Source organism: Osmerus eperlanus, chromosome 9, assembly GCF_963692335.1.
Source record: "Osmerus eperlanus chromosome 9, fOsmEpe2.1, whole genome shotgun sequence".
Lineage (NCBI taxonomy): Eukaryota > Metazoa > Chordata > Actinopteri > Osmeriformes > Osmeridae > Osmerus > Osmerus eperlanus.
Window position 1 is genome coordinate 14,025,095 of NC_085026.1, and position 21,806 is coordinate 14,046,900.

Below are 21,806 nucleotides of genomic sequence, written 5' to 3' on the forward strand. Positions count from 1 at the left end.
GGCTGCACAGACAGTGGTAATCCGATGGAAGTATTATGATTGGTTTACAGATGCTTCGTATCAAACAGGATATCGTTTTTCTTCGTTTCTGGTTGGTTGATATGAAAGCTTCGGTAATACCAGAATCAGGACCGATGTCCCTAATTTAGAAACATGATTGGCCGGTCTCTTCAGTCATAATCTTTCCAGGATTGTCATTGGCTAGTGACACGAAGATGATCCACCTACCTTGCATCCTTGTCATGGGTATGTCAACGGGCTGGATTGTAGGTATTGCGAACACAACTAATATTCTGCCTTGCAATCTCTACGAAGACGACAGCTGCCAAATGGATAGAAGAAATGCCCCTTATCTGTGTATTCATAAACTGCGTTAAAGGAGGCAAACGGGGAATAGCTCAGAAAAGGTCGATAGAACGCTGAAGGCAATGGCGCCTGGTATCGTTTGTAGGACGTCAGAGCAAGCGAGTCGATTACGTAACCGGAAGCATGTGCAGGTAAAAGCCTAAAGGGGGTTGCTGTCACACTGTTTACACAATCTCAAAAGATACACGCCGGTGTTTTGACGTCCTTTTATTTAGGCAGCTGGCTGCGTTGCTGTAGAAAAGCTAAGATTTGAGTTGAACTTAATAATAAACTTGAAGGGCTGAGACAGGTGTACAAGTACCAGGTAGGAATGAATATGAAAGACACCATAGACTCTTCCTGGATAGAGCTGCATGTCATTCATACGGCCAGATGATGTCTGGCCCCAGACATACTCGTTTTCACTGACAAAGAATGTCTTGGGCAGTCAGAGACTACAGTGTCCATGGTCAGTTAGTTTAGTGGTTGTTTTAACAGAAGAACCAAGGTAGATCCAAAAAGTCAGCCTGGAGATGGTGAGCATGTCAGCTAGTCCCAGCTATGTCAGCTAGTCAAACATATCTCAGTAACTCACCCACCGTTTCTGATCATGCTGTGTGAACAGGAATGAAACAAGCATAGTAGGCATATTTAGTCATGTGGGTTTTTTTTTTCAAACTTAACAGCATGTCATCCATTCATGTGTTTCATGATGGTATTAGCTATAAAATATTTAAACATTTGTGCATCGATGTAGAATTTCTTGTTTTGATTGTTTATGCTTATTAGGATGGTTCCTTTTCAGATAATTCTCACAAGCACAATAAACTGGAAGTGCACAGTAATTACTACACTCCAGAACCTAATAAGTGATTAAATTATTTTTACAAAAATGCCAAAGAATCTTTTAATATAAACAGTAGTTTGCCTCCATTTTTATTTCAAGTCCAAAAGCCATCAAAACCCAACAGAGAAAATAAATGACGGGATTGGTCCATGAACTTAAAAACATACAAAAGAATATCCAAGTGTCTCTTAAAGAGCACGCTGTCTATGAGAGCATGTGATGAAGAGTGTAAACCATAGCACTCCGGTTTACATGTTGTCTTCATCAGAGTCATCATCCTCCTCCAGGGAATCCTGTGGATGGCAGGAACACAGAATGATGAGACACTACTAAGCTCACTTATTTTCTACAACAGATATACAACAAATCATTTAGAATATGTACACATTTACAGTGATGCTGACCAACATACACAGTCCCTATAAATTAAGAGAAACAGGAGAAAATAATGGAACTGCAGAACTGAAGGAAGACCTCTGAGTTTCAGTTACTGTCAGTGGGAAGGGATTGGTAGAGAGAGTGAGATTCAGACTGCAGAACAGAGCATTTGAGTTGTCTAGCTAGCTTACCTTAGCATACTTCTCAGCCTCCTCTCTGATGTCCTTGGGAACCAGCTCATGGCGTCCATTAGTAACTAGTGAAGGGAGACAATGAGAAGTGTCATTTATAGGGTTATAAAGGCTAGGGCATTTTTGTAAATGTCCAGAGGAATAATACATACAAGTACACACAATGACTTATTTTAAGCCACTCATATTGCATTGAACAAACTCAGACATTCTAAATTGCTGTCTGTGGAACCAATGCTGAAGGTTAGGTTGTTGTAAACGCATGAAGTTCAGACTGCAGTCAATTAAGGTACAGTAGAACAAGATTCTACAAGCTTCCCAGCCAACAAATTGTCTTGTGTTCAAATTCTGAAAGTCAATAAAAGAGAATTCTGCCGATATGTGAACACGTTGGCTAAGGAGGAGCCTTACCCTCTCCCACCCAGCTGAGCTCCAGCTCAAACGCTTTGTCTTTCACCTCGTCGTGTACGATGTAGATTCTGGAAGACAGAGACAAAACTTAAGACAACTTGTTCTATTTGGATGTGAGAATCCAACAAGTGCTTAACTGGGCTCAATGTCATACTTTCCATAAAGATATATGTATGGAAGCCAAGATCATGGTCAGCATGTGTTCACCGTAGAAAATGAATCCTTTTGAACAACTTCCATGTTTATGATCTTACATTTTAGCGACTTCTTTCACCAACTCCCTGCAGGTCATATCTTTCATCTGTTGAGAGACACAAGACAAAACACCAACATTAAACCAGCAGCATGTTGCACATTGTGAAATTGAGACAACATTCTTTAGTCATTGAGAGATGACCCATCGGGAACCATCAAACTCTATACCTGAAGCTTCTCGATTTCTGTCTTGGCGGCTTGCTTGGCTTTCCCAATGGCGCATCCCCAGTAACCCTAGATAAAACAGATGAAGGCATGTTTAATTATGTGAAGAAACCTATGAAGAAAACAAAAGTCACTTAATTTCCATATGCTCAACTACACAACATAAAAATAACCTTTATTTTATGTTATTAGTTATAATAGTAATGCACTCATGTAGCAGATACTTTTATACAGCTGGGAATTAAACCTGCAACCTCTTGATCTGCAGTCAAACACTGAGCACAGCTGGTAAGAGACAATTATCCTCCTTTAGGCAATGCATCAACCTACCTGTATATAATCTATATCTACCTACCAGTACAAATCTGTTGCAACAACTGATTAGGATTAATGGATGGTTAGTAACTGGTTACATAATTACTTCTACAAATACCATTGATATAAAGTGTTACTACTAATGATTTAGTAATGACTTGAGCTACAGTTAGTTGAACTCACATATGAGATCCCAGAGGGATCGACCATGTACAGCTGAGGGCCGTCATCTTGATCGTATGAGCCCAGGATGAAGCTAAGGAGAAAAGTATGTTAATCCTGGAAAAGGTTCTGTAATTCCAGCAGGAATTTCTTATTTAAACTGTAGTGTTGGTATGCACCGTTTGTGAACACTAGGACTAGAGGGATTTATACAGCGCCACATAAGGACCTGTAACAAAGAGAGATTTGAGTACACGCAGGGATAGATCTACTGCACTTGTTACCTGCATCCGAAGGGTCTGACAGCACTGTATAACGTGTAGGCATGGACGTACATGGCCACTCTGTCTGACAAGTGCTGTGAAGACAGAGTACATGGAGTTGGTCCCCATTCAAGGAGCAATTCTGTCATTTAACATTTCTGATTTGTTGTTATATTACAAAATTGAAGAAAACAGATCTAATTTGCTCACGTTCTGACAAATCTAGAAATCTGAACTGAACTGTAAGTCAACCAAAAAGTAAATCTATTTAATTTGGTCACATCCGAGCTGCCGACTGTTCCTTCTTTGGAATTTGCTGTTGATAATAAAGAGATTCAGGGCAGGGGTATAGTTTACCTTTAGGGGGATATCGTGTCCATAATTGGATCTAAAGTTGGAGGCCTCTTCTCTGGCCACCTCTGAAAGGGATCTGGCATCAGCTAGTAGACCTGCCACAGCCTGAGAACAGAAGACAGTTCCATGAAAATTGTATAATTTCAGTCTGTGATTATGCATTAACATCCTATCTATTATATTGAAATTACTTGACTAGAAAGTGACATACAGAACATACTGTCTATAAGTCTGTCTGCATGGACATTGATGAAAACTGTGCATGCCATAAAGACATTATGATCGTCATACCATCCCAACATGTCTGTCAATGTTAAAGATGCGTTTGTTGGAGCCTTGCTCATACAGTTTGGAGAGAACCAACTTCTCCACACCAAAAACAACACCATCCTTGCATCTGATACCAATCGCCGTACTGTAAAAAAAAAAAATCAAAACAAGATCTGAATCATTCATTTTTTCCCTGTTAAAGCCCTCACTCTTCTCACAACCCATGGTTCACTTCCAATATATAGGCAAGGAGGAAAGATGCAGAACACTCCACCCATGACTTTTGCCCTCTATCCAGCCGTGTTCTAAAACTACACTGAACCTCAGCCTTATATACAATTATCAGTGATACATGGACATGGTAGCTACATAATGGGATATCTCACCTGCTGTTCTCGACTGCCTTCATGGCATATTCCACCTGGAACACTCTCCCATCAGGGGAGAAGGTGGAGGCCGACAAGTCATACTGGAGTGGAAGAATAATACGTCAGTAACAGGCGCAGTGATAACATAACTTAGCCTTGTCCTGGACTGTCAGATTTCACTATTACAGTTAGCGTTACCGCTCAACTACTAGCTTGCAAGATAGCTACCTAATAATGTTGGCAACCAAACTAGTACAGTACAGGGTGGTTCCGTGGAGAGAAAACTTGGGAATACAAGCAAGCTAGTGTAGAAAGAGTATGCCAGGCAAACAAGGGAACTAACGTTAGCTACCAAGTTAGCATGTGTTAGCTAGAAAACTGACTTTCGATTTCACTTGGATAGCAACTGCTAGCAAATGATGGCCTCTGCAAATGACTCAGCAGCGGGCTAAAGTTGCTAGCTCGCTAACGCATGCAACCCTGAGCACTGGCTGTGGACCGGAAAGCCGACTTTAACTACGACTAATGTTTTTTTTATCGTTCGCCTACCAAACGCATCTACACTCATATTAAACTTACCCCAGTTCCAATAGAACTCATTATAGTTCTTTCTTCAAAACCCCTTCGTTAAACAGCTCTGTGTCCAGTTCTTTCAGAAGCGCATCCCAGTCATTCACCAACAACGAAAATAGCTTTGTTGTCAGCGCCAAGCGTGACCACAGCCTATACCGCCTCTACTGGATGGCGTTGGTAATGCATTAATCAATCGGTAAACAGGCGATTTAACTAGCAATTCAGTGTTACTTAACATTTCCAAAGGCGGGTGCTACAATAAAGCTGCGCTATTTTTATGAGAAAGTGTAATATCACAAGTAGTCCCTGTTTTTGGTGGAAATAGTAATTATGTCTGTGTGCTTGTAAGAGTCGTATCGATGGTCTTCTACTGCTCTCTGGTGGATAAAGAAAGTTGAGCAACAGCATTCCATTCACTTCCTCTAATTCTTGCAAAAAATCAATTGAAGTTGTGGCTAAGCTAACATTATTAGTGAAAGAACTCCACAACTCTTGCGCTTAACCAGTATGAAACAATCATAACTATGCCTGCCTTCTAATACATTCTGGTGAGTGTTTTCAAATGTAACTTTCTTATGAATTAGTTTAGTTGAAAAAGGCATGTATTTTTTCATATCACGCTGACCTTTCTAAAGCTAGGTAGCTAACAATAGCGATAATGAGCAACTACTGTACATCATTAGTTGGCCTCTACCGCAGTGTCATGACAAGTCTATGCTCCTTCGCGCACGTGGCCGTTATGTTGTGTTCAGCTAAATTCACATTTCAAAACTTTTTTTTCGCAACATTTATTCGAAAATATTTTTTCAACCTTTCAAAAACGTTTTTTTTTTTCAAACGTGAAGTGAAAGGACAGGATAGGAGAGAGGAAGAGAGGAGAACAAGAAGCCTAGAGCAGAATACTGTGGAGTTCTCAAACGGCCCCTAATATGCTCAAGTTCATAACAGTTGTGTCAAGAATGTTTGGAATGCCAGAAAGTAACAAGGTATCAAACAAAGTATCAAGTGAGGGTTGCTGCATTTGGCTGTTTGTCTACATGTGACACACACCTAACACTAGCCTTGTGACACAGAATTTTACATGGTAGTGCAGAGCTGGACCGAATAGCCCTCCCTTCTTTTATCAATAGCATGACATAGCATGGATCTGGATTCAACATCAATAAATTATACAGGCTTGGTTCTCTGACATTGGTTGTTTGTGGCAGGTTAGATGGAAGATGACCAATTGAAGCTCTCCTGAGCTGGAAGCTTTGGTCAGACTGGAGTGTGTGTTGTCATGGAGCTGGATCTGGTTGCCAGTGAGTGCCCTGAACAAAAGCTATTCAGTATCAGTCACAAGGCCATGGTGGAATTACAGCCTGTTGATGGCAACAAAAATTAGAGCGGGTGATGTTAAAAGTGCACTCCAGAGGGCTAAGCATAAGATATCTTGTCTGGAGAGGGAACTCTCAGTAAAGTAAGTCTTTTTGATCTTAAGTAAAGATTATACAGCATGAGGTATTGTATGCTTTTATGTTGATTTCTTGCATATCTCTGTTTTAGACATCTCAAATGCACTGTAGGCTAAATTCTTTCTCCAGCTGTCTTGAAACAATTTTGAAGTTGTATGTTGATGTTAGATATGAGAAATGTATCACAGTAAATCTGTATTCTATTTTAGAACGTGAACACTGATGACTAGCAAAGGATAAAAGAGTCAATCTTGTAGTAATTTCAAATGGATTATGGCACTTATTATGAAAGCTCAAAATAGCCAAATTCAGCTCTTTAGGGACATGATAGCGCAGCGATTCCCAACCTGTGGGCCGGGGCCCACTAGTGTAATACAGATGGACCGCCAATCCAATGAAAACAAAAGTATAAAAAATGAATATATATCTAAATATGTACTGTTGGTAAATTATTGTTAAAATTCTCACAAATTTTAAAATATCATTTAGCCTTTCATTCATCATGACTGAAACGCCAGTAGTTACGCTTGACATGTTGATTGAAGACCAACTGACACTCCGCCTTAACTTGCATATGCCCACCTCAATACAAGATACACGCATCACTTCCGGATATTGCGTAAGCCAAGTCAACAACTTCCGGCAGTGAGCAGTTTTATAGCGGATGTATGTCTTTAGCATAAAATGCAGTTTTATATCAGAGTTCGGGTAGCCTTCCCAAAATGACAATCAACGATGTACATAGGAATGTTGCTGCCCTTCAAGCAAGAGGGGAAAATTATTTCAAAATGTATGTTTCAAGCTACATCAACAATTACGGAGGTACGGTTTATCTAACTCACAGTAAAAGTAGCTAGCTAGGCTAGCTCTAGCTATCTTGGATTTGAGCAGTAAAGTTAGCTAGGCTAGCTAGCTAACAATTATTTTCTACATTATAATGTTCTCAATTATCTGTCAGCTTGCTTGCTAGTCGTTAATGTTAACACACATAAGTAATTGGTTTGTCATATTTGTTCCCTATGGATGGATAATAATGGATGGATAATAATGTAACATGTCTTTCTCAGTTTCTAACAAAACGGGAGAGACATCTTTGAGGGCGACCTGTTATCGGTCGTTGGAAAAAAAGCGAGAAGCCACGCAATCCTGAGTGTAGGGTTAATAAGAGAGCAATAACTTCAGGGTTAACAACCTGTTCTGGTTATTAAAACTTCACCGGAAGTTCTAGACCTGGCCGTGGTAGGGTAGTTACACAGGTTACCTCTCTTTACAATGTGTGCTTACTGTGGCGCTGATGGACACTTTGTCTTCTTTGATCGCTCAAATACATTTAGCCGTGAAAGCGAACTGTTTGGCTCCTGTGGTGTTGTTAAACATGTGTGATAAGCGCAAATAAAGTGAACGGATGTGTTGGGCGACCGCAAAAATATTTGAGCAATGCAAGTGGGCCGCCAAGTGGAAAAGGTCGGGAATGGCTGTTGTAGCGTATAGTACAGCCTATTCGCCTACTATATGTTGGTTTGTGCAGTAATCTAGTAAACGTGACACTGACAACATTATGGTTAGATATCTGACACTCCTTCTCAGGTAACACACAACTACTAGTCATGCATATCTTCACTGTGAACCCTACTGAGTTAGATCATTGGGGTAGGATGGTCGCTATCACTATAACAAGTTGCCATCATGTGTTTCAATTTGGTTATGAAGATGCAGCTGACTGGCAACTGATAACCAAGTGTTTGACTTGGCTAAACCATCTTTGTTTTATTTTTCAAACATCCTCCCGTATCCATAATTAGGTTGCATAACAATGTGAATGAATCCCCCAGTCCTGATATTGTAATGTTGTCTGGGCGTGGGCAGCAGCATGGTCTTAGTCAGCCTGTGGGGGGACCGAGTCTGGGGTCCCGGGCCTCAGCTAAGCACACATAGTTGTAGGGATTAAACAGCCATGCCCAGTAATCTCATGACCTGTCTGCCTGCAATGGTGTGAAAGCTAGAGGAGGCTGGCGAGATTCAGACCAGTCCACGAGCCTTCCCACCTTCACATTCTCTCCTCTGGAGGATCTGTGGAAGAGGACTAGAATATTTGAAAAATCGTATTGTAAAATGTGAATGGAGTGTTCTTTTCGTACGACACAGGATGGGAGCCCTTTATGATGTAATTTGTAGTTATTTGTTGATACCTCAGGGAGAGCTGTTCGGAGAGTGAAGAGGAGCTCGGCCTGTCAGCATGGACACACAACAAGGAGCTGAACGACTCCTTGGTGAACATGTACAAAGGTAGGATACACTTGGATGTGGACGTCATGCTCACATCCATCAGATAAGAGTTGCTTCGGTTTGAGATGTCATTATATGAATTTGGGTTAAATTGTTTTCTCGTAACCTCATAATTGTTTTACTTTATTTAAGACAAAGGACTGAAATATAAACGTATTACTGACGTTACGAGCATAGTCAGTCTTTTCCTAGCGACTCCTGTTACAGAAAAATTGAAATGCTTGTTTCACCTCAAGAGGGCACACTTACCTTTTCAAACAGAGAGCAGTCACCCTTTTCGTATCGCCTATTGAAACCAGTATTAGCCATAGTGTAAAGATAACACACCATTTTACTACTAGAGTGCTCTGAAATCATATATTAATTCTCTTTTCACAGTTTGACAATTTTAAGCCATCCTTCTGTTACTTGGATACTAGGTAGGAAAGTTTAGTTAGTTTGAATTGCTACCATAGGATCTGGTGGAAATCAGCTACAGTCAAGGAAGGACTGTTGATGTGTGTTTGGATTGAACTATCCCTTTAACAGCATATCAAGTGCCTCGACAAACAGAGGAAAGTTCCATTGTCCTTGATATGCAGATAATCTGATTGGTAAACAAGATGGAGACCGAAAGCACATCGGTATATAGAGAGGAGGGATCCCTCTTCTTGGCAAACATGCCTGCCCTGAAAACTTCCTTCATTAACAGTTAGCGTAACACACAGTAGACGGGCCTACTCATTCATATTCTGTTGTCGGACTGACAAGAAAGTTTTGCGAACACTGACAATTCAGAGTTTTGTTGATGGTCTCCATGGCCTGACTCTGGTGGTGCTACTAGTCATTTCATTTAGTCATTTAGCAGATGCTCTTATCCAAGGGACTTACAGTAAGTACACAGACATTCCCCCGAGGCAAGTAGGGTGAAGTGCCTTGCCCAAGGACACAACGTAATTTGGCATGGCCGGGAATCGAACTGGCAACCTTCAGATTACTAGCCCGATTCCCTGGTGGCTCAGGTGATATCAGATATCACGTTACATGTTAGTGACAACTGACAAGACCTCCCCATGTTCACAGTAACTCTGTACGATTCTTGTAGGTTTCATTTGAAAATGTAAATAACAAATAGCAAAATATATATATATATTTTTTTTTTCTCATTCAGTCTCTTCAGATCTGTGTATCTGATAGGGAAACCTGTTTCAAACACTCTTTCTACAACGGTGTTGACCTGCATATCTGTCAGTTTGCATGGGAGTTTTCTGCAGCCTACAGGGTTCTGCGGATACTTATTATTCCCCGTACATTGGCCTGGAGCAGCGTGGGTTCTGTGCATGTGTTCCCCGTGATAGCTCCCCAGGCTGTCTCAGAGAAACCGTGTGCGTGCAGTGCAGTATGTTAATGTTGTTTGTCCTATCGCCGTTTTGCGCATTTGTTTTTCTAGTGATAGGCTGGTTTTATCCGGCTTTGGCTCTGTCTGACCCGCCACATCCTAGAGCAGGGGCGGAGGCCCACCTGGGAGCAGGATACAGTGTTGCGCAAGACCTAGCTAGGCATCGCCTCAGAGGAAGGTGTGTCCAACTGGCAGGTAGTCTGCGTGTGTCTATCAAGTGGCCTATGTACTGTATAATTAGACTTGGAGGCACCAACACTGGGATATGTGGAGTTTCTGTGGGTGAAGAGTTCACTACATTGTTGCCACATAGATAAGATACTGTACAGGGTTGAAAAGGTCCCAGCATCTCTGTGTCTGTCTGTCTATCTGTCTCCCGGTCAGTCAGTAGTGAGCCTTTGTGCTATACCTTGACCTAGTGCGTATGGAGGGTGATGACAGACTGACAGACAGATTCTAGTGCTAGACCTCAACCAAACAGTATCTAAATCTCAATCAGTCTTAATCTGGCCCGGGCCTGTCTAATTCCTGGAGATTAACCTTTTCTGACAGAGTCTGTGTCAGTGATGTTGAGATGAGCCCTTCTATTCCTTCATGTTGTCACCAATTTGTTCCTTGTTCATCAGTCAGGGGCCTAAGGAACAAATCCCTGGGCCTGGCTGAAGCTGGGGACTGTGCTGCGTAGGTGTGAGTGGCTTTGATCCTCCCCACGCAGGTGACAGAATGGGTGTCAAATCCTGTCTTGACGGAACCTCGGACATGAATATGCTTTAGGGATTATCACACACATGCTCCGCTCCTAACACCATGAGTCCACCCTGAGATCCGGAGGCCAGAATTAGAGAGAGACAATTAATAAGTGAGGAGGGGGGTGGGTCATTTGTTTATAGGTAAAAAATATTATTTTATATATATATTACTGACAGAATAGTATGTTTATGTGACCACATGAAGTGAGAAAGCATTTACACTTCGGCGACATTGGCTTTCTACTTTATGACAAATTTAAAATCCATTTTCTACTTTTTAGAATGTCGTGAATTAATGGCAGACTGTGTGCAGTCGCTGTTCTGAGTGCTGTAGTTTGTCTCTTTTGAACTGGGTCTATTCCTTTGTAGCATGTAGCTATGTCTGTTTACATTTATTTTAGTTCTCTAGTGTGACGGCCAGCCTTAAAACAGCTGTTGCTTCTACTGGTGTGTGTTTGTCTGTGTGTGCTCCAAGACCAGCCTACAAGCCCCAGATAATAAACAAAGTAAGGTGTCCCGCAGGGCTGAGTCGGCTCAGAGAGGAGAGCAGCTCCGGCCCCAGAGAATAAGGTGGATAACCCTTAGACCTCACCCTTGCTGCCCCCGCCAGCCTCCCCGTGGTCCCCCCGCCCCACCCCTGCTCTTCACCCTTACCTTTATCACTGAGGCCTCTGCTCCCCAGCTCCCTCTCCCTGACACCCCCCACCCCCCCTGTCCTTTGGTATCAACCTCCCAACCAGGGACATGTTGGGTTCAAACCCGTCCGCTCAGTGGCTTTGCTAGCAGCTGGAGACGACTTCTTAGGAGAGATGTGTGGTCTGTCATTGTCAGGCACGCACTCACTTTCTCTCACTTTTGCTCACTCTCTCAAACTCTCCGACTACCTCTCTTTCCTTTTGATTTGCGCAATCTCTTTTTTTCCTCAAATTATTTTTCTGTTTGTCAGTGATGGAGAGATCCAAGGAACTGCAGAGGAGGTAGACAGGCAGCGTCTGGGGCCTTGAGCTCCCTGAGGAATGGAACCTCCCAGAAGCACCAGCCTGTAGCACGTGAGGAGGTGGCTGAGAGATCCACCCTTCCCCCGACCCTCTGCTGCACTGACACCCACCCACCTCTCTGGGCCCTCCCTCCTCACTTCTGTCCTCTTTCCCTGCCTCCCTCCTCTCTCTGTCCCTCTCCCTGCCTGCTCTCTCCCTCTCCCTGCCTCCCTCCCTCCTCTCTCTCCCACTCCCTCCCTCCTCTCTCTCTCCCTCTCCCTGCCTCCCTCCCTCCTCTCTCTCCCACTCCCTGCCTCCCTCCTCTCTCTCTCCCTCTCCCTGCCTCCCTCCCTCCTCTCTCTCCCACTCCCTGCCCCCTCCTCTCTCTCTCCCTCTCCCTGCCTCCCTCCTCTCTCTCCCTTTCCCTGCCTCCCTCCTCTCTCTCTCCCTCTCCCTGCCCCCCTTCTCTCTCTATCCCTCTCCCTGCCTCCCTTCTCAGACACTTCAGAGGGCCAAGAGGCGAGCTATCGGCACGTTTGGGCTACCATGTGGGTCTTATTGAAGTCCAAAAGCCTGTGAATTGTGCGTGTGTGTGTGGTGTGGCCCTAGGTGGGTGGTCTAGGACTGAGCAGAGGGCCAGGCACACACACACAAACACACACACAAGCAGACAGTGGGATTCCTCAGCCTCTGTCCCTCTTTGTCTCTCTGTGTTGATTTAAGGAACAGAGTAGAACTAGGGTGGGCACTGGAACAACTGGTCCGGGGCCAGGCCTGATTATTCTGATCTGACGCCGCCCCACACGCACGAAGATGTACACACACCAAACGCACACGGATGATGATGTACTCGCACCACACACGCACACACACACACAAGTTCGTACACACACATGCTCTATGCAGACTTTCAAAGATCTGCAGACATGAAACCTATCAGTGTAACGTGGCCTTGCAGGCTGTTGCCCTATCCCGATCTAGCAAGTTCTCCCTCAGGGACCTTTTGTCTGGTCACAGCTGGGTCTCAGTCTAACACTGCAGCAATGTTGCACCAATGTTGTCCCTGCTGTTCTCTGTGTGTGAGATGGGGGAACCTGGCAGGCCATTGTCTGCTGACCGTAGAGGAGAGCAAACATGACGGCTGTAGCCTGCTCCCTCTCTCCCTCCTGCATCCCTACGCCTGTGGGCCACAGCCAGTCGGTTAGGCCCTCTGTGAAGATCAGTGTGTGTTCCGCCGGTGCGGGAGTTGGAATGTTGGGAGTGTTGATATTAGAACTGGACCACTTGTCTGGTGCAGGGGAGAGCGAGGGTTTGGAGAGCAAGGGTTTGGAGGACAGGCCCTATCCTGAGCTGGGCTCCTCCTCTCCCCACCCCAAAGCTCTTCACTGGGATTCATTCCCTGTCCGTTGCAAAGTTCAATTTCAAAGCATGTTAGTCAAAGGATTTACTCAACAAAAGACAACAGTATAGCCCTTTTAGCACCAAAATCATCATTGCGTGTGTGTATTTCCCTGTGCAGCCATGAATAGACCTGTGTTTCTGGAAAGCTGAAATGGATTATACCCATGCCCTGAACACTCCTTGTTCTTGGAATCAACTTTTTAATGAGCCCGATATCTATGAATCATACCACCGATGTACTTCCTGGGACAGGGTGGGTGATTGACAGGTGACCCTGTGTTGGCAGGGAGAAACACCCGCCCCACAGGCTGAGTGGTTTCTGTTGGGGGGAGAGAGAGAGAGAGGGAGTGGTTTCAGTCAAGATTAGGCGAGAGAATAGGTGAGTAATAACTGGTCTGTTCTCTTGTCTGACGCCACCTCTCATCTGATCTAGTAGGCCCAGTCTGCCTGCCTGTCTCTCTGCCTGTCTGTACGGCACAATGAAGCTTTGTGTGGTCCTCCTGAGATGGATCACTATGGTCTCAAAAACGTCCCAGAAGTCTTCTGTCTTCACCACATCGTATGTCTTAAAGTAGCTATTTTTGTGTTCAATCCAGAAGGTCAAACATGTTTGGTAATGTGCGTGTGTTTTAGAGGTGTTGTAATTAATCGAATAATCGATGCATCGCGATGCGAACATGGACGATGCTGCATCGATACAGTGGCCGACCATAATCGATTATAACGCAATGATGTCGCTCGTTAATTTTCCGCGGCATAAACGTTCAAATGAAAAATAACATTCTCAGTAGCTTAACCTGTCTCATCTGGGTCTCATTTACCTGACGTCATTCGTCGCGGAAAACGCGAACTCTGGGCCAGCAACTCAGAGGATTGATGCAACTCTGTTTTCAATACTGCTAATAATGCTGTCTGTTGTGTTCAGACTTTGTTAAATTATAAATATTATTTATATCTTACTACAACGTACTTGTATTTTTGGATGAAAATATAACTGTTGGAGCCAAAACTATGATTATTATGATTTCAATGTTAACCTTTTGCCTTTATGAAATCGTTATGAATTGTGCATGTTAGTCGGTCTTTAAGCGTGGCATGTCGTCACAGCGTTTTGTCAATAATTAATATAGAAATAAGTCATATAGAAAACGGTATTATATTGAACTATACAGTATCTTAATGCATTCTGTCAAGTCAAATATCCTATATGGCTTTAATGGAAAAATGTATTTGACGCATCGAGTAATCAAATCGAATCGCTTACATGATAATCATAATCGAATCGGGAGATCAGTGTCAATTCACACCTCTAGTGTGTTTGCATGCATGCTTGAATGTGTGGAGTGATGATAAGGAGGATTGTCATCATTAGGAGCAGACCAGTAATTTTTGTAGTACCTACAGAGATTATTCCTGCTTATATTCGTGTGACAAGCTCCAGTTAACACCCAAAGTGCTGGCTGGGTAATTAGATGTGCTGTAATTCAAATAAGCATGCTGCCTGTGAGTGGCGTTCATTATAAATCAGATTATCTGTACTGTATTTGCTCTGATGTTGGCTTAGCTGATAAGAAAGATTTGTACCAATTGGTCCAACAGAATTAAGAATTGAAAGCAGCCTGCGTGGGTGGCTGAGGCCGCCGCGCTGGATGTGCGTACATGTGCTTGTGTCCTTTGAGCAAACATGTTTCCCTGCCTCACATCCAGACGAATATTGCAACAGGTGTTTATATAAATCAGTGTGTGATCAGAATTGGCTCTCTTCCTGGTATTTTACAGCTAGTGGCAGTAAATAGTGGCATTAACCCTTGTGCTGCCTTCGGGTCACATGACCCAAAGGTTCATAACGAACCATTGTTGTGTTTACCCAATTTTACCCAATACAAAAACAAATAAAATAATTGTATTTTAACCTTTGCAATGTGGGGGGTCTGAGACAGCCCAACGGTTAAAAGAAAATGTTTCACTTTGTTTTTGTATGCGGTAAAGTTGTCGCAATACGACGGTGGGTCACAATGACTGATGGGTCAGAATGACCCGAAGATAACACAAGGTTTAAAAGGCAACCCAACAGAGTATGTACCAGTAAAGTCAATATAAGTCATGTAAGTTTTGTATGTTAGCATACCATTACAATTCTAGTACACCCCAATGCACCTACAGGGACACTCTTCCCGATCAGAAATGCTACAGCATTGGACAATGCTTCCTCTCCTTCTCACACTGGTTGCCAAGATTAGATGGCACCTTTATCATACATACATGTTGTTGTTGTTAGTATTAGTATTATTATCATTGTTATTATCCTGATGAACACCAGTGGTTTCGAGTCATCAGAAGCTGGGGTAGGCCATCAAGGAGCTAACATATTCAGAGGCTGATCTGGGAGAGCCAGCAGGGAGGCGGCAGTTATTCTCTTCTCCACAGCAGTGGGGCTAACCAGGGAGACGCCGGCCTGTTGTAGATTCACTACGTCTCCCCCTCTCTCCCCCCTTCCTTCCTTCTCTGCACCCAAATCGACCTGATCCGTGGAAAATTAGACACTCATCCCCACAGAGTCTCGGTTACTTCTGCAAGGAGGGGTGGGTGGGGGGGGGGCTCTGAGGGAGGGAGTAATGCTCGGGGAGTAGGGGGGGGGGGGGTGTAGTAGGAAGGGGATCATCAAGATGGATCAGCGTTCCATCCTGTTGACGACGACACCCCTTCCAGATTCATCAGAGTAGGGATCTACGGTGAGATCTCCTGATCTGCCCTGCTGAGTCTCTCCCTGGCTTACTCTCCTGAGCGCTATTCAATTAACCACCACCACCAGTCAGGTCTATCAGCAAGGCTGCTCCGAGACGCAGGTTTTCTGGTCCACTTCCCTCCCCTTCACAACCCCGGTGGTGCACACACTAAGCCCCCCCTGCCTAGGTGGCATCATGCCACAGGCACGTGGTCCACGTACAGCGGGGTTTTGATGGGGCCCAGCTTGATAGATGTTTGATTGTCTCAAGCAGATCTAGAGATGAGAGTCCAAGACTTGGATATGTAGATATGGGTCCTGCTTTCGTAGGATTGGTAGCTAAAGTTTGGATACAGTTTTGTTGAAGGCTTTTTGTCATGTTCTGGGAAGTAGGCTGTATTCAACCTCTCTCTTCCCATCCCATGTTCACATACTCTGTACTGATAATAAGAATTTGACTACAGTCTCGTTTTTGGTAGTCGGACTGGTACTTGAAGAACACACAACGACAGAATCCCACAGACATTCTGTCCTGTACTGATTGGTCTTGTGAGCACCTTGAGAGGTGAGGGACTGGGTGTAGCCGACTGAAGCCTGGGTGAGTGATGAGGTCAACAGAGAGAGAACCGCCGCCTTCCTTTCTGTTCTCTTTGTGCTTCTTTGATGTCCGTCGACGGTCTCCCTCTCTCCATACAGCCCTCTCTCTGCCTCCCATCCATCTCATAGAAACGGTTAATAATCCTCACAGATCAATATTTGATGTTTAGAAGAATGCAGATCCTCAAGTCCAGGGTTGTTTTTCTTCACACTGGTTTCTGACGTTTGAGCTCCTGAGACGGAGAGGTCCTTAGTTCAGGGCTGACTCAAGACCTGAGACCGACTCCGCTGCCATCATCACTCACCGTCCGATCAGGTGATATAGCTGTCCAACAGTCGCCCTGCTCCCCACACTTAAGACTTCTTTAGAAATGAGCTGTTTGGTTTTTGTTACATGTGGCCTTCATGTGTAGCAATGCTTTGTGTAGAACATTCTGGAACTCTTTGTGGGTAGTTCTTCTTGTTGACCAACTTAGATGAATAGCGCTGAGTTGCGGTTGGAAAACTGGTTGTTATTGATGGTGCCATCAGTGACCAATATTTCTTGTTTTTTTTGGCATTCCAAACCTGTTCCAATAGTTTTAAACCAGGCTATTTGCACGTTTAATAAATAGTTGGCCTATATTTTATATTGTGGCATTGAACGATGGGTTGGAACAATGTTGAACAAACAATATGTACAATGTGTTGATGCATATGTTTAGTTCATGTGTCCGCATTGCAGATCAGTTGTGTGTGCGTGAGGAAGTCATTCCAAATGCTTTACCAGGACGACCTGAGGAACAGAGCAAAAATGTATCCAAATCCTTTGATCCCAGTGCAGTCAGGTCCCTACCCAACAAGCCGCCAACATCATCCAATCAGATGGAGCAGCAGGTGCCCCCCTGCCCCCCCCCCCTACTGCAGGTGTTACCATGTCTCATTCCATGTCCTAAGTGTGTTTACAAGCCATTGTACATTCTCATCCATGTTTTTACCTCAGGAGGGGAGGGTGAACCATGCATCACAAAGCAGCACAATTACAATTAAACCTCTGCTTTAAGTTTCCGTGCAGATTAGCGTCTGTATCAAAATTCATAAAGAATAGGGAAAAGATGTGAGGTCTGAGCTCAAGGATTCACTGGGATTTCGTATGAAGCCCATTTAATCAGGATAACACTGCTATTAATATTCATCAAGTCAGCTGGAATACAAATGACAAGCTGCCAAACCCCGAAACTTTTGCAGAAGAAAATGTATTAAATGCAGCTTAAAAAATTAATGGAATTTAGTTTATATTGGAGGAGGAGGAGGGGGGGCGGAATGCTGAAGCCCCCCGCCTGTTATTGGTTGACTGAAATTGGACTTAGGCTCTAGAAATTTCTTTTTGAAGAATTCCATCTTTGACGGACTTCAAAGGCGTTTTCAATGAATGCGAGGCATGAATGGTCACTTAGGAGGATTTGAAGACATTACGCTGCAATAATTGTACATGAATAATAAGTAGCCCCACAAGCCAATTAGCTCAAAGTCCACATGGCAGCAGGAATATGAAGATCACACAAGAGACAGGAAAGGACAAAGAAAATGAGAAAAGTTTGAAAGCAAGGATGAACCGATCTCACACAAAGGCTTTTGTCATTGATTTTAGTCAGACCATTTATGCAATCACTTATTACTCTTACAACAACACTCACCTGATCAATTCTGCACATTAATTACCACCCACAGAACACACAAAGGTATGATTTTGTCTTGACCAGCAATAATTGGCAGTGATCATGACCATAAGTACTACCAAGTACCTGTTTGTATGCAGTATCACAATAACCATTAAATAAGATGAACCGGCTTGCTTTCTACAGGTTCATCTCAAACATTCCTTCCTTTAGCAATCTGAAATGATTTCGAATCATTACATCTCACCAGATAACAGATATCAGCTTCTAGATTACAGATAGAACTGATGAAATGAATTCTTTGTTTGGAGATGCACCGTGGGATTCTCTGTCAATCAACGAGTCATATTCTTATTTGTGCGGCGCCCTTTTTGACAAATCCCCCCCCCCCCCCAGCTCTCTGTGTGCAGAATCTTGCACCCCCCCTCCCCAAAAAAGAAAATTGCCAGAATAGGGAAAGGTCAGGTTTGTGTGCTCTGTGTTTTTCTAGTTTTCCTTTTCAAAGCTACTTTCTCATGTTCGTGTTAAAGGATTACTAGACCTTCAGAGCCTTACCTACCAGCTTAGAGGTCTCTCTCCTCCCCCTCGTACACCCCCAGTCCTCCCCCTCTCCCACCGTCCCCCAGACCCAGTAGCTAGCTTTAGCCCAGAGTCCATCACTGGGATTATTGGAGCCCCATGGTGTCATCCACAAAAAGCCAGTGGTCCCTGATTGTGCCCGTTCTGAATAGGGTGTGTGTGTGTTTGTGAGGGAGAGAAAGAAAGGCAGAGAGCTAGGTGGTTGTGGTGGTGTGTAGGATGAATGTATAGGATCTTGGTATGGTGGGTATGTGTGAGGGTGGTTGTGGTGGTGTGTAGGATGAATGTATAGGATCTTGGTATGGTGGGTATGTGTGAGGGTGGTGGTGGTGGTGTGTAGGATGAATGTATAGGATCTTGGTATGGTGGGTATGTGTGAGGGTGGTGGTGGTGGTGTGTAGGGTGAATGTATAGGGTCTTGGTATGGTGGGTATGTGTGAGATTGGTTGTGGTGGTGTGTAGGATGAATGTATAGGGTCTTGGTATGGTGGGTATGTGTGAGGGTGGTGGTGGTGGTGTGTGTGCGAGTGAGCGAGCGGTGGGGTGTGTGAACGGTGTGTGCTGGCTTACAACACAGGGATAACGTTCTGCTGGCATCTGCCCTTAAGGTCACCCACCCGCCAAGCACCAAACCTCCCAAGATTTCTCTCGTCCTTTCTCTCTTGCACTCTCTCTCCTCCCTCAATTTGCTTTCTTTCCCTCCCTCAGCCTCGAGTTTTCAGCGTCCTTTTTCGTCGCTCGCTGCTGTTTATATCTTGAGGTTGAATGTGTTTATCTGAAGCCCATGTCCCTCCTAGAACGTTCTATTTCTTTAGGCCTACATCTGTTCTTCAGTCATCCATTGCCAGATAAATGCCTGTACCCCTTTAACGTCAAACTATTGCCAGTATTTTTGTATATATGTGGTAGACAAAATGAAATAAAGTACAGTACTCCTAATGTGTGAGCTAGGATATCTCTAGCTACAGTCTCAGGCACAATCATCAACATGCTATAAAAGAAAAAGTAATTGCACTTCACTCCATATGTACCCCAGTCTCCATCTTTTGAACCCCAGCCTATATATTCTTCACAAGCCCTCTCTATGTACATGATAAAACACCTGCGGTTCAGTGACTCTTGATAGATGTTTATAGCCACGTCACTAGGCATTGTTACAGTGTCCACTGCATGGTATACATGACACCACCACCCGTAGGACTGGAGGACCGCCCTGTTGTCCTAATCAAACGACACCTACAAACAGAGAGGGTCTTTTTGTCTCGAACACTTCACCACTAGAGGGTAGCCCTCTCCTGCATGCTCAGTCACACACACATACACACACACAGAGACTCACACTATCTTTCCTCACACACACACGCCGAAGCAACAGTCTCTTTATCTCTCCCTCACTCGATCTCTCTATGTCTGCTGCTAGTGAATGTCAATGTTTCTTCTAATCACTTGCGTTGTATTTGTTGCTTGCTTATGAATTAACTTGCGTTTATGGAACTAAATTACCGAGTCGTCATTTAATTACACCTGAGGAGTGTCTGTAATCGTCGTCCTCCTAACCAGGATCTGAAATGACAAGGCTTCGTCTGAATTAAACTACTGTTTACCTTCCTGATAGCTAAAAGCATTAGAAAGCCTCAGAGGCGGGATTAGGATGTGTTAATTGCGGGTATTCATTAGGGTTGATGAGGCAGAGAGAGGTAGAACATGGGTACACACAGCCACCGCCGATAAGACAGCCGCACCGATGACACTGATGGCGTCCGTAAAGCACCGAACGTTTCGCTTCGTAGATTAGAGCTGCCAGTCTTGTTGTTGCTCACGCACAACTCTGGAGGTTATTAAAGACTGCTCTCAGTAGAGTTCTTCCAAGATCATATCCACCGGGCGCTATAATTAAGACTAACCTTTTCTCTCCCTAGGTTGTGTTAGCGAGCGGAGGCTCTAATGTGGCTGGTTGCTTTAGGATGATGAAATGCATTTTTCCTTTGAAATTAATCTGGTCCCCTTTTCCTACTCCCAGCTAATCCCAAAGTCAACGAGGAGTTGAAACAAAGACTACCATCTCCAGTGAGGCCTTCGTACTCCAGAACCACGTCGCCTCTTGGGTAACCACTCCCTCCATCCACACACCGTTCTCCTCCACACACCCTTCTCCTCCATGCTCCCTTCTCCTCCATGCTCCCTTCTCCTCCATGCTCCCTTCTCCTCCATGCTCCCTTCTCCTCCATGCTCCCTTCTCCTCCATGCTCCCTTCTCCTCCATGCACCCTTCTCCTCCATGCACCCTTCTCCTCCATGCACCCTTCTCCTCCATGCACCCTTCTCCTCCATGCTCCATTTTTATTTTCATCCCCTCTTTCTCTCCCCTCTTTCTTCTCCATTCTCTTTTTTCCTTTTTCTCTCTCCATCCTCTCTGTTCACCTCCACTTCCTGCTCCTGTCCTCTCCTTCTCCCTCCATCTTCCCCTCACCTCCCATCCCCTCCATCCACACTCTTTTCCCCTAATCTCCCCTCTATTATACCTTATTCCCCCCTCCATCCTCCCCTCTCCTCCTCTCTCCATCCTACCCTGTTTGTGAATGGCTTTTACCAAGCTATGGCATTAAAACAGACTTTTAATATGTTGAGCTGTTGTTTATTAGTGTATGAGTTGAACAGTTAGCACAGGTGTTTACTTAGTGCTTTTTTCTTTGTTGATGTGGGTTTTCTCAATCTTACATGAACATTGTTATACTGTAAAAAAAAATCATATATAAAAATAGAACAGAGCATTGTCATTGACTAAATAAGATATGAACTCAATCACGATACATGTGTGCACTGTATTCTATGTCAACATGCTACCTGCAGAACGTTGTGTTCACTCCTTGTGTTAAACATCGTATCCAACTTTGCTTTCAGCTCAAATGGCATTTCATTGCCCCAGAATAGACACACTTTCATTTTTCAAAAGACCACATTCATATTCACTTAAAATTTACTTAAAAAATCCTAACATACATAGTGATGCAAACATTCCCTAACTGAGCTGTGTGCATCTCCATGTCTGTATCATTAATATCGAAGAAAAATAACTCAAAATCCAAAAATTTACATTAATCTCACA

General features: G+C 43.9%; 2 protein-coding genes and 1 long non-coding RNA gene across 5 annotated transcripts in view; 2 read left to right on the forward strand and 1 right to left on the reverse strand.

Annotated features, from left to right (window-relative positions):
- The first annotated feature begins 259 nt into the window (after positions 1–259).
- On the forward strand, positions 260–1,087 carry LOC134026511 (uncharacterized). Its single transcript, XR_009931371.1, has 2 exons — positions 260–497; positions 645–1,087. It is a non-coding gene; the product is annotated as an uncharacterized LOC134026511 (long non-coding RNA).
- Positions 1,088–1,260: 173 nt separating this feature from the next.
- psma3 (proteasome 20S subunit alpha 3) lies at positions 1,261–5,057 on the reverse strand. Its single transcript, XM_062469341.1, has 11 exons — positions 4,904–5,057; positions 4,343–4,425; positions 3,978–4,101; positions 3,690–3,791; positions 3,354–3,427; positions 3,091–3,163; positions 2,596–2,661; positions 2,427–2,473; positions 2,173–2,240; positions 1,762–1,826; positions 1,261–1,485 (listed from the first exon to the last, which is right to left on the reverse strand). Exons 1-11 carry the CDS (start codon positions 4,922–4,924, stop codon positions 1,441–1,443), a joined length of 768 nt encoding a protein of 255 aa, XP_062325325.1. The 5' UTR covers positions 4,925–5,057; the 3' UTR covers positions 1,261–1,440.
- Positions 5,058–5,189: 132 nt separating this feature from the next.
- Positions 5,190–21,806, forward strand: part of mipol1 (mirror-image polydactyly 1) — a 47,237-nt gene continuing 30,620 nt past the window's right edge. The window contains exons 1-3 of one of the 3 annotated variants that reach the window (XM_062469340.1): positions 5,190–5,445; positions 8,527–8,637; positions 20,722–20,806. In XM_062469340.1, coding sequence (XP_062325324.1) covers positions 8,628–8,637; positions 20,722–20,806 — 95 coding nt within the window. In that variant the 5' untranslated portion in view covers positions 5,190–5,445; positions 8,527–8,627. Of the gene's footprint in view, positions 5,446–6,166; positions 6,357–8,526; positions 8,638–20,721; positions 20,807–21,806 lie in introns of those variants that run through there. The other 2 variants (XM_062469339.1, XM_062469338.1) reach the window with 2 other exon arrangements.

Excerpts from the sequence above, each read along its gene's own strand:
- psma3 (XM_062469341.1), bottom strand. The coding sequence starts at position 4,924 with ATGAGTTCTATTGGAACTGGG. Across the intron at positions 4,102-4,342 it reads AAGGCAGTCGAGAACAGCAG|TACGGCGATTGGTATCAGAT; the intron begins GTGAGATATCCC and ends TTTTTTTTACAG. Across the intron at positions 1,827-2,172 it reads GCTCAGCTGGGTGGGAGAGG|TTACTAATGGACGCCATGAG; the intron begins GTAAGGCTCCTC and ends TCCCTTCACTAG.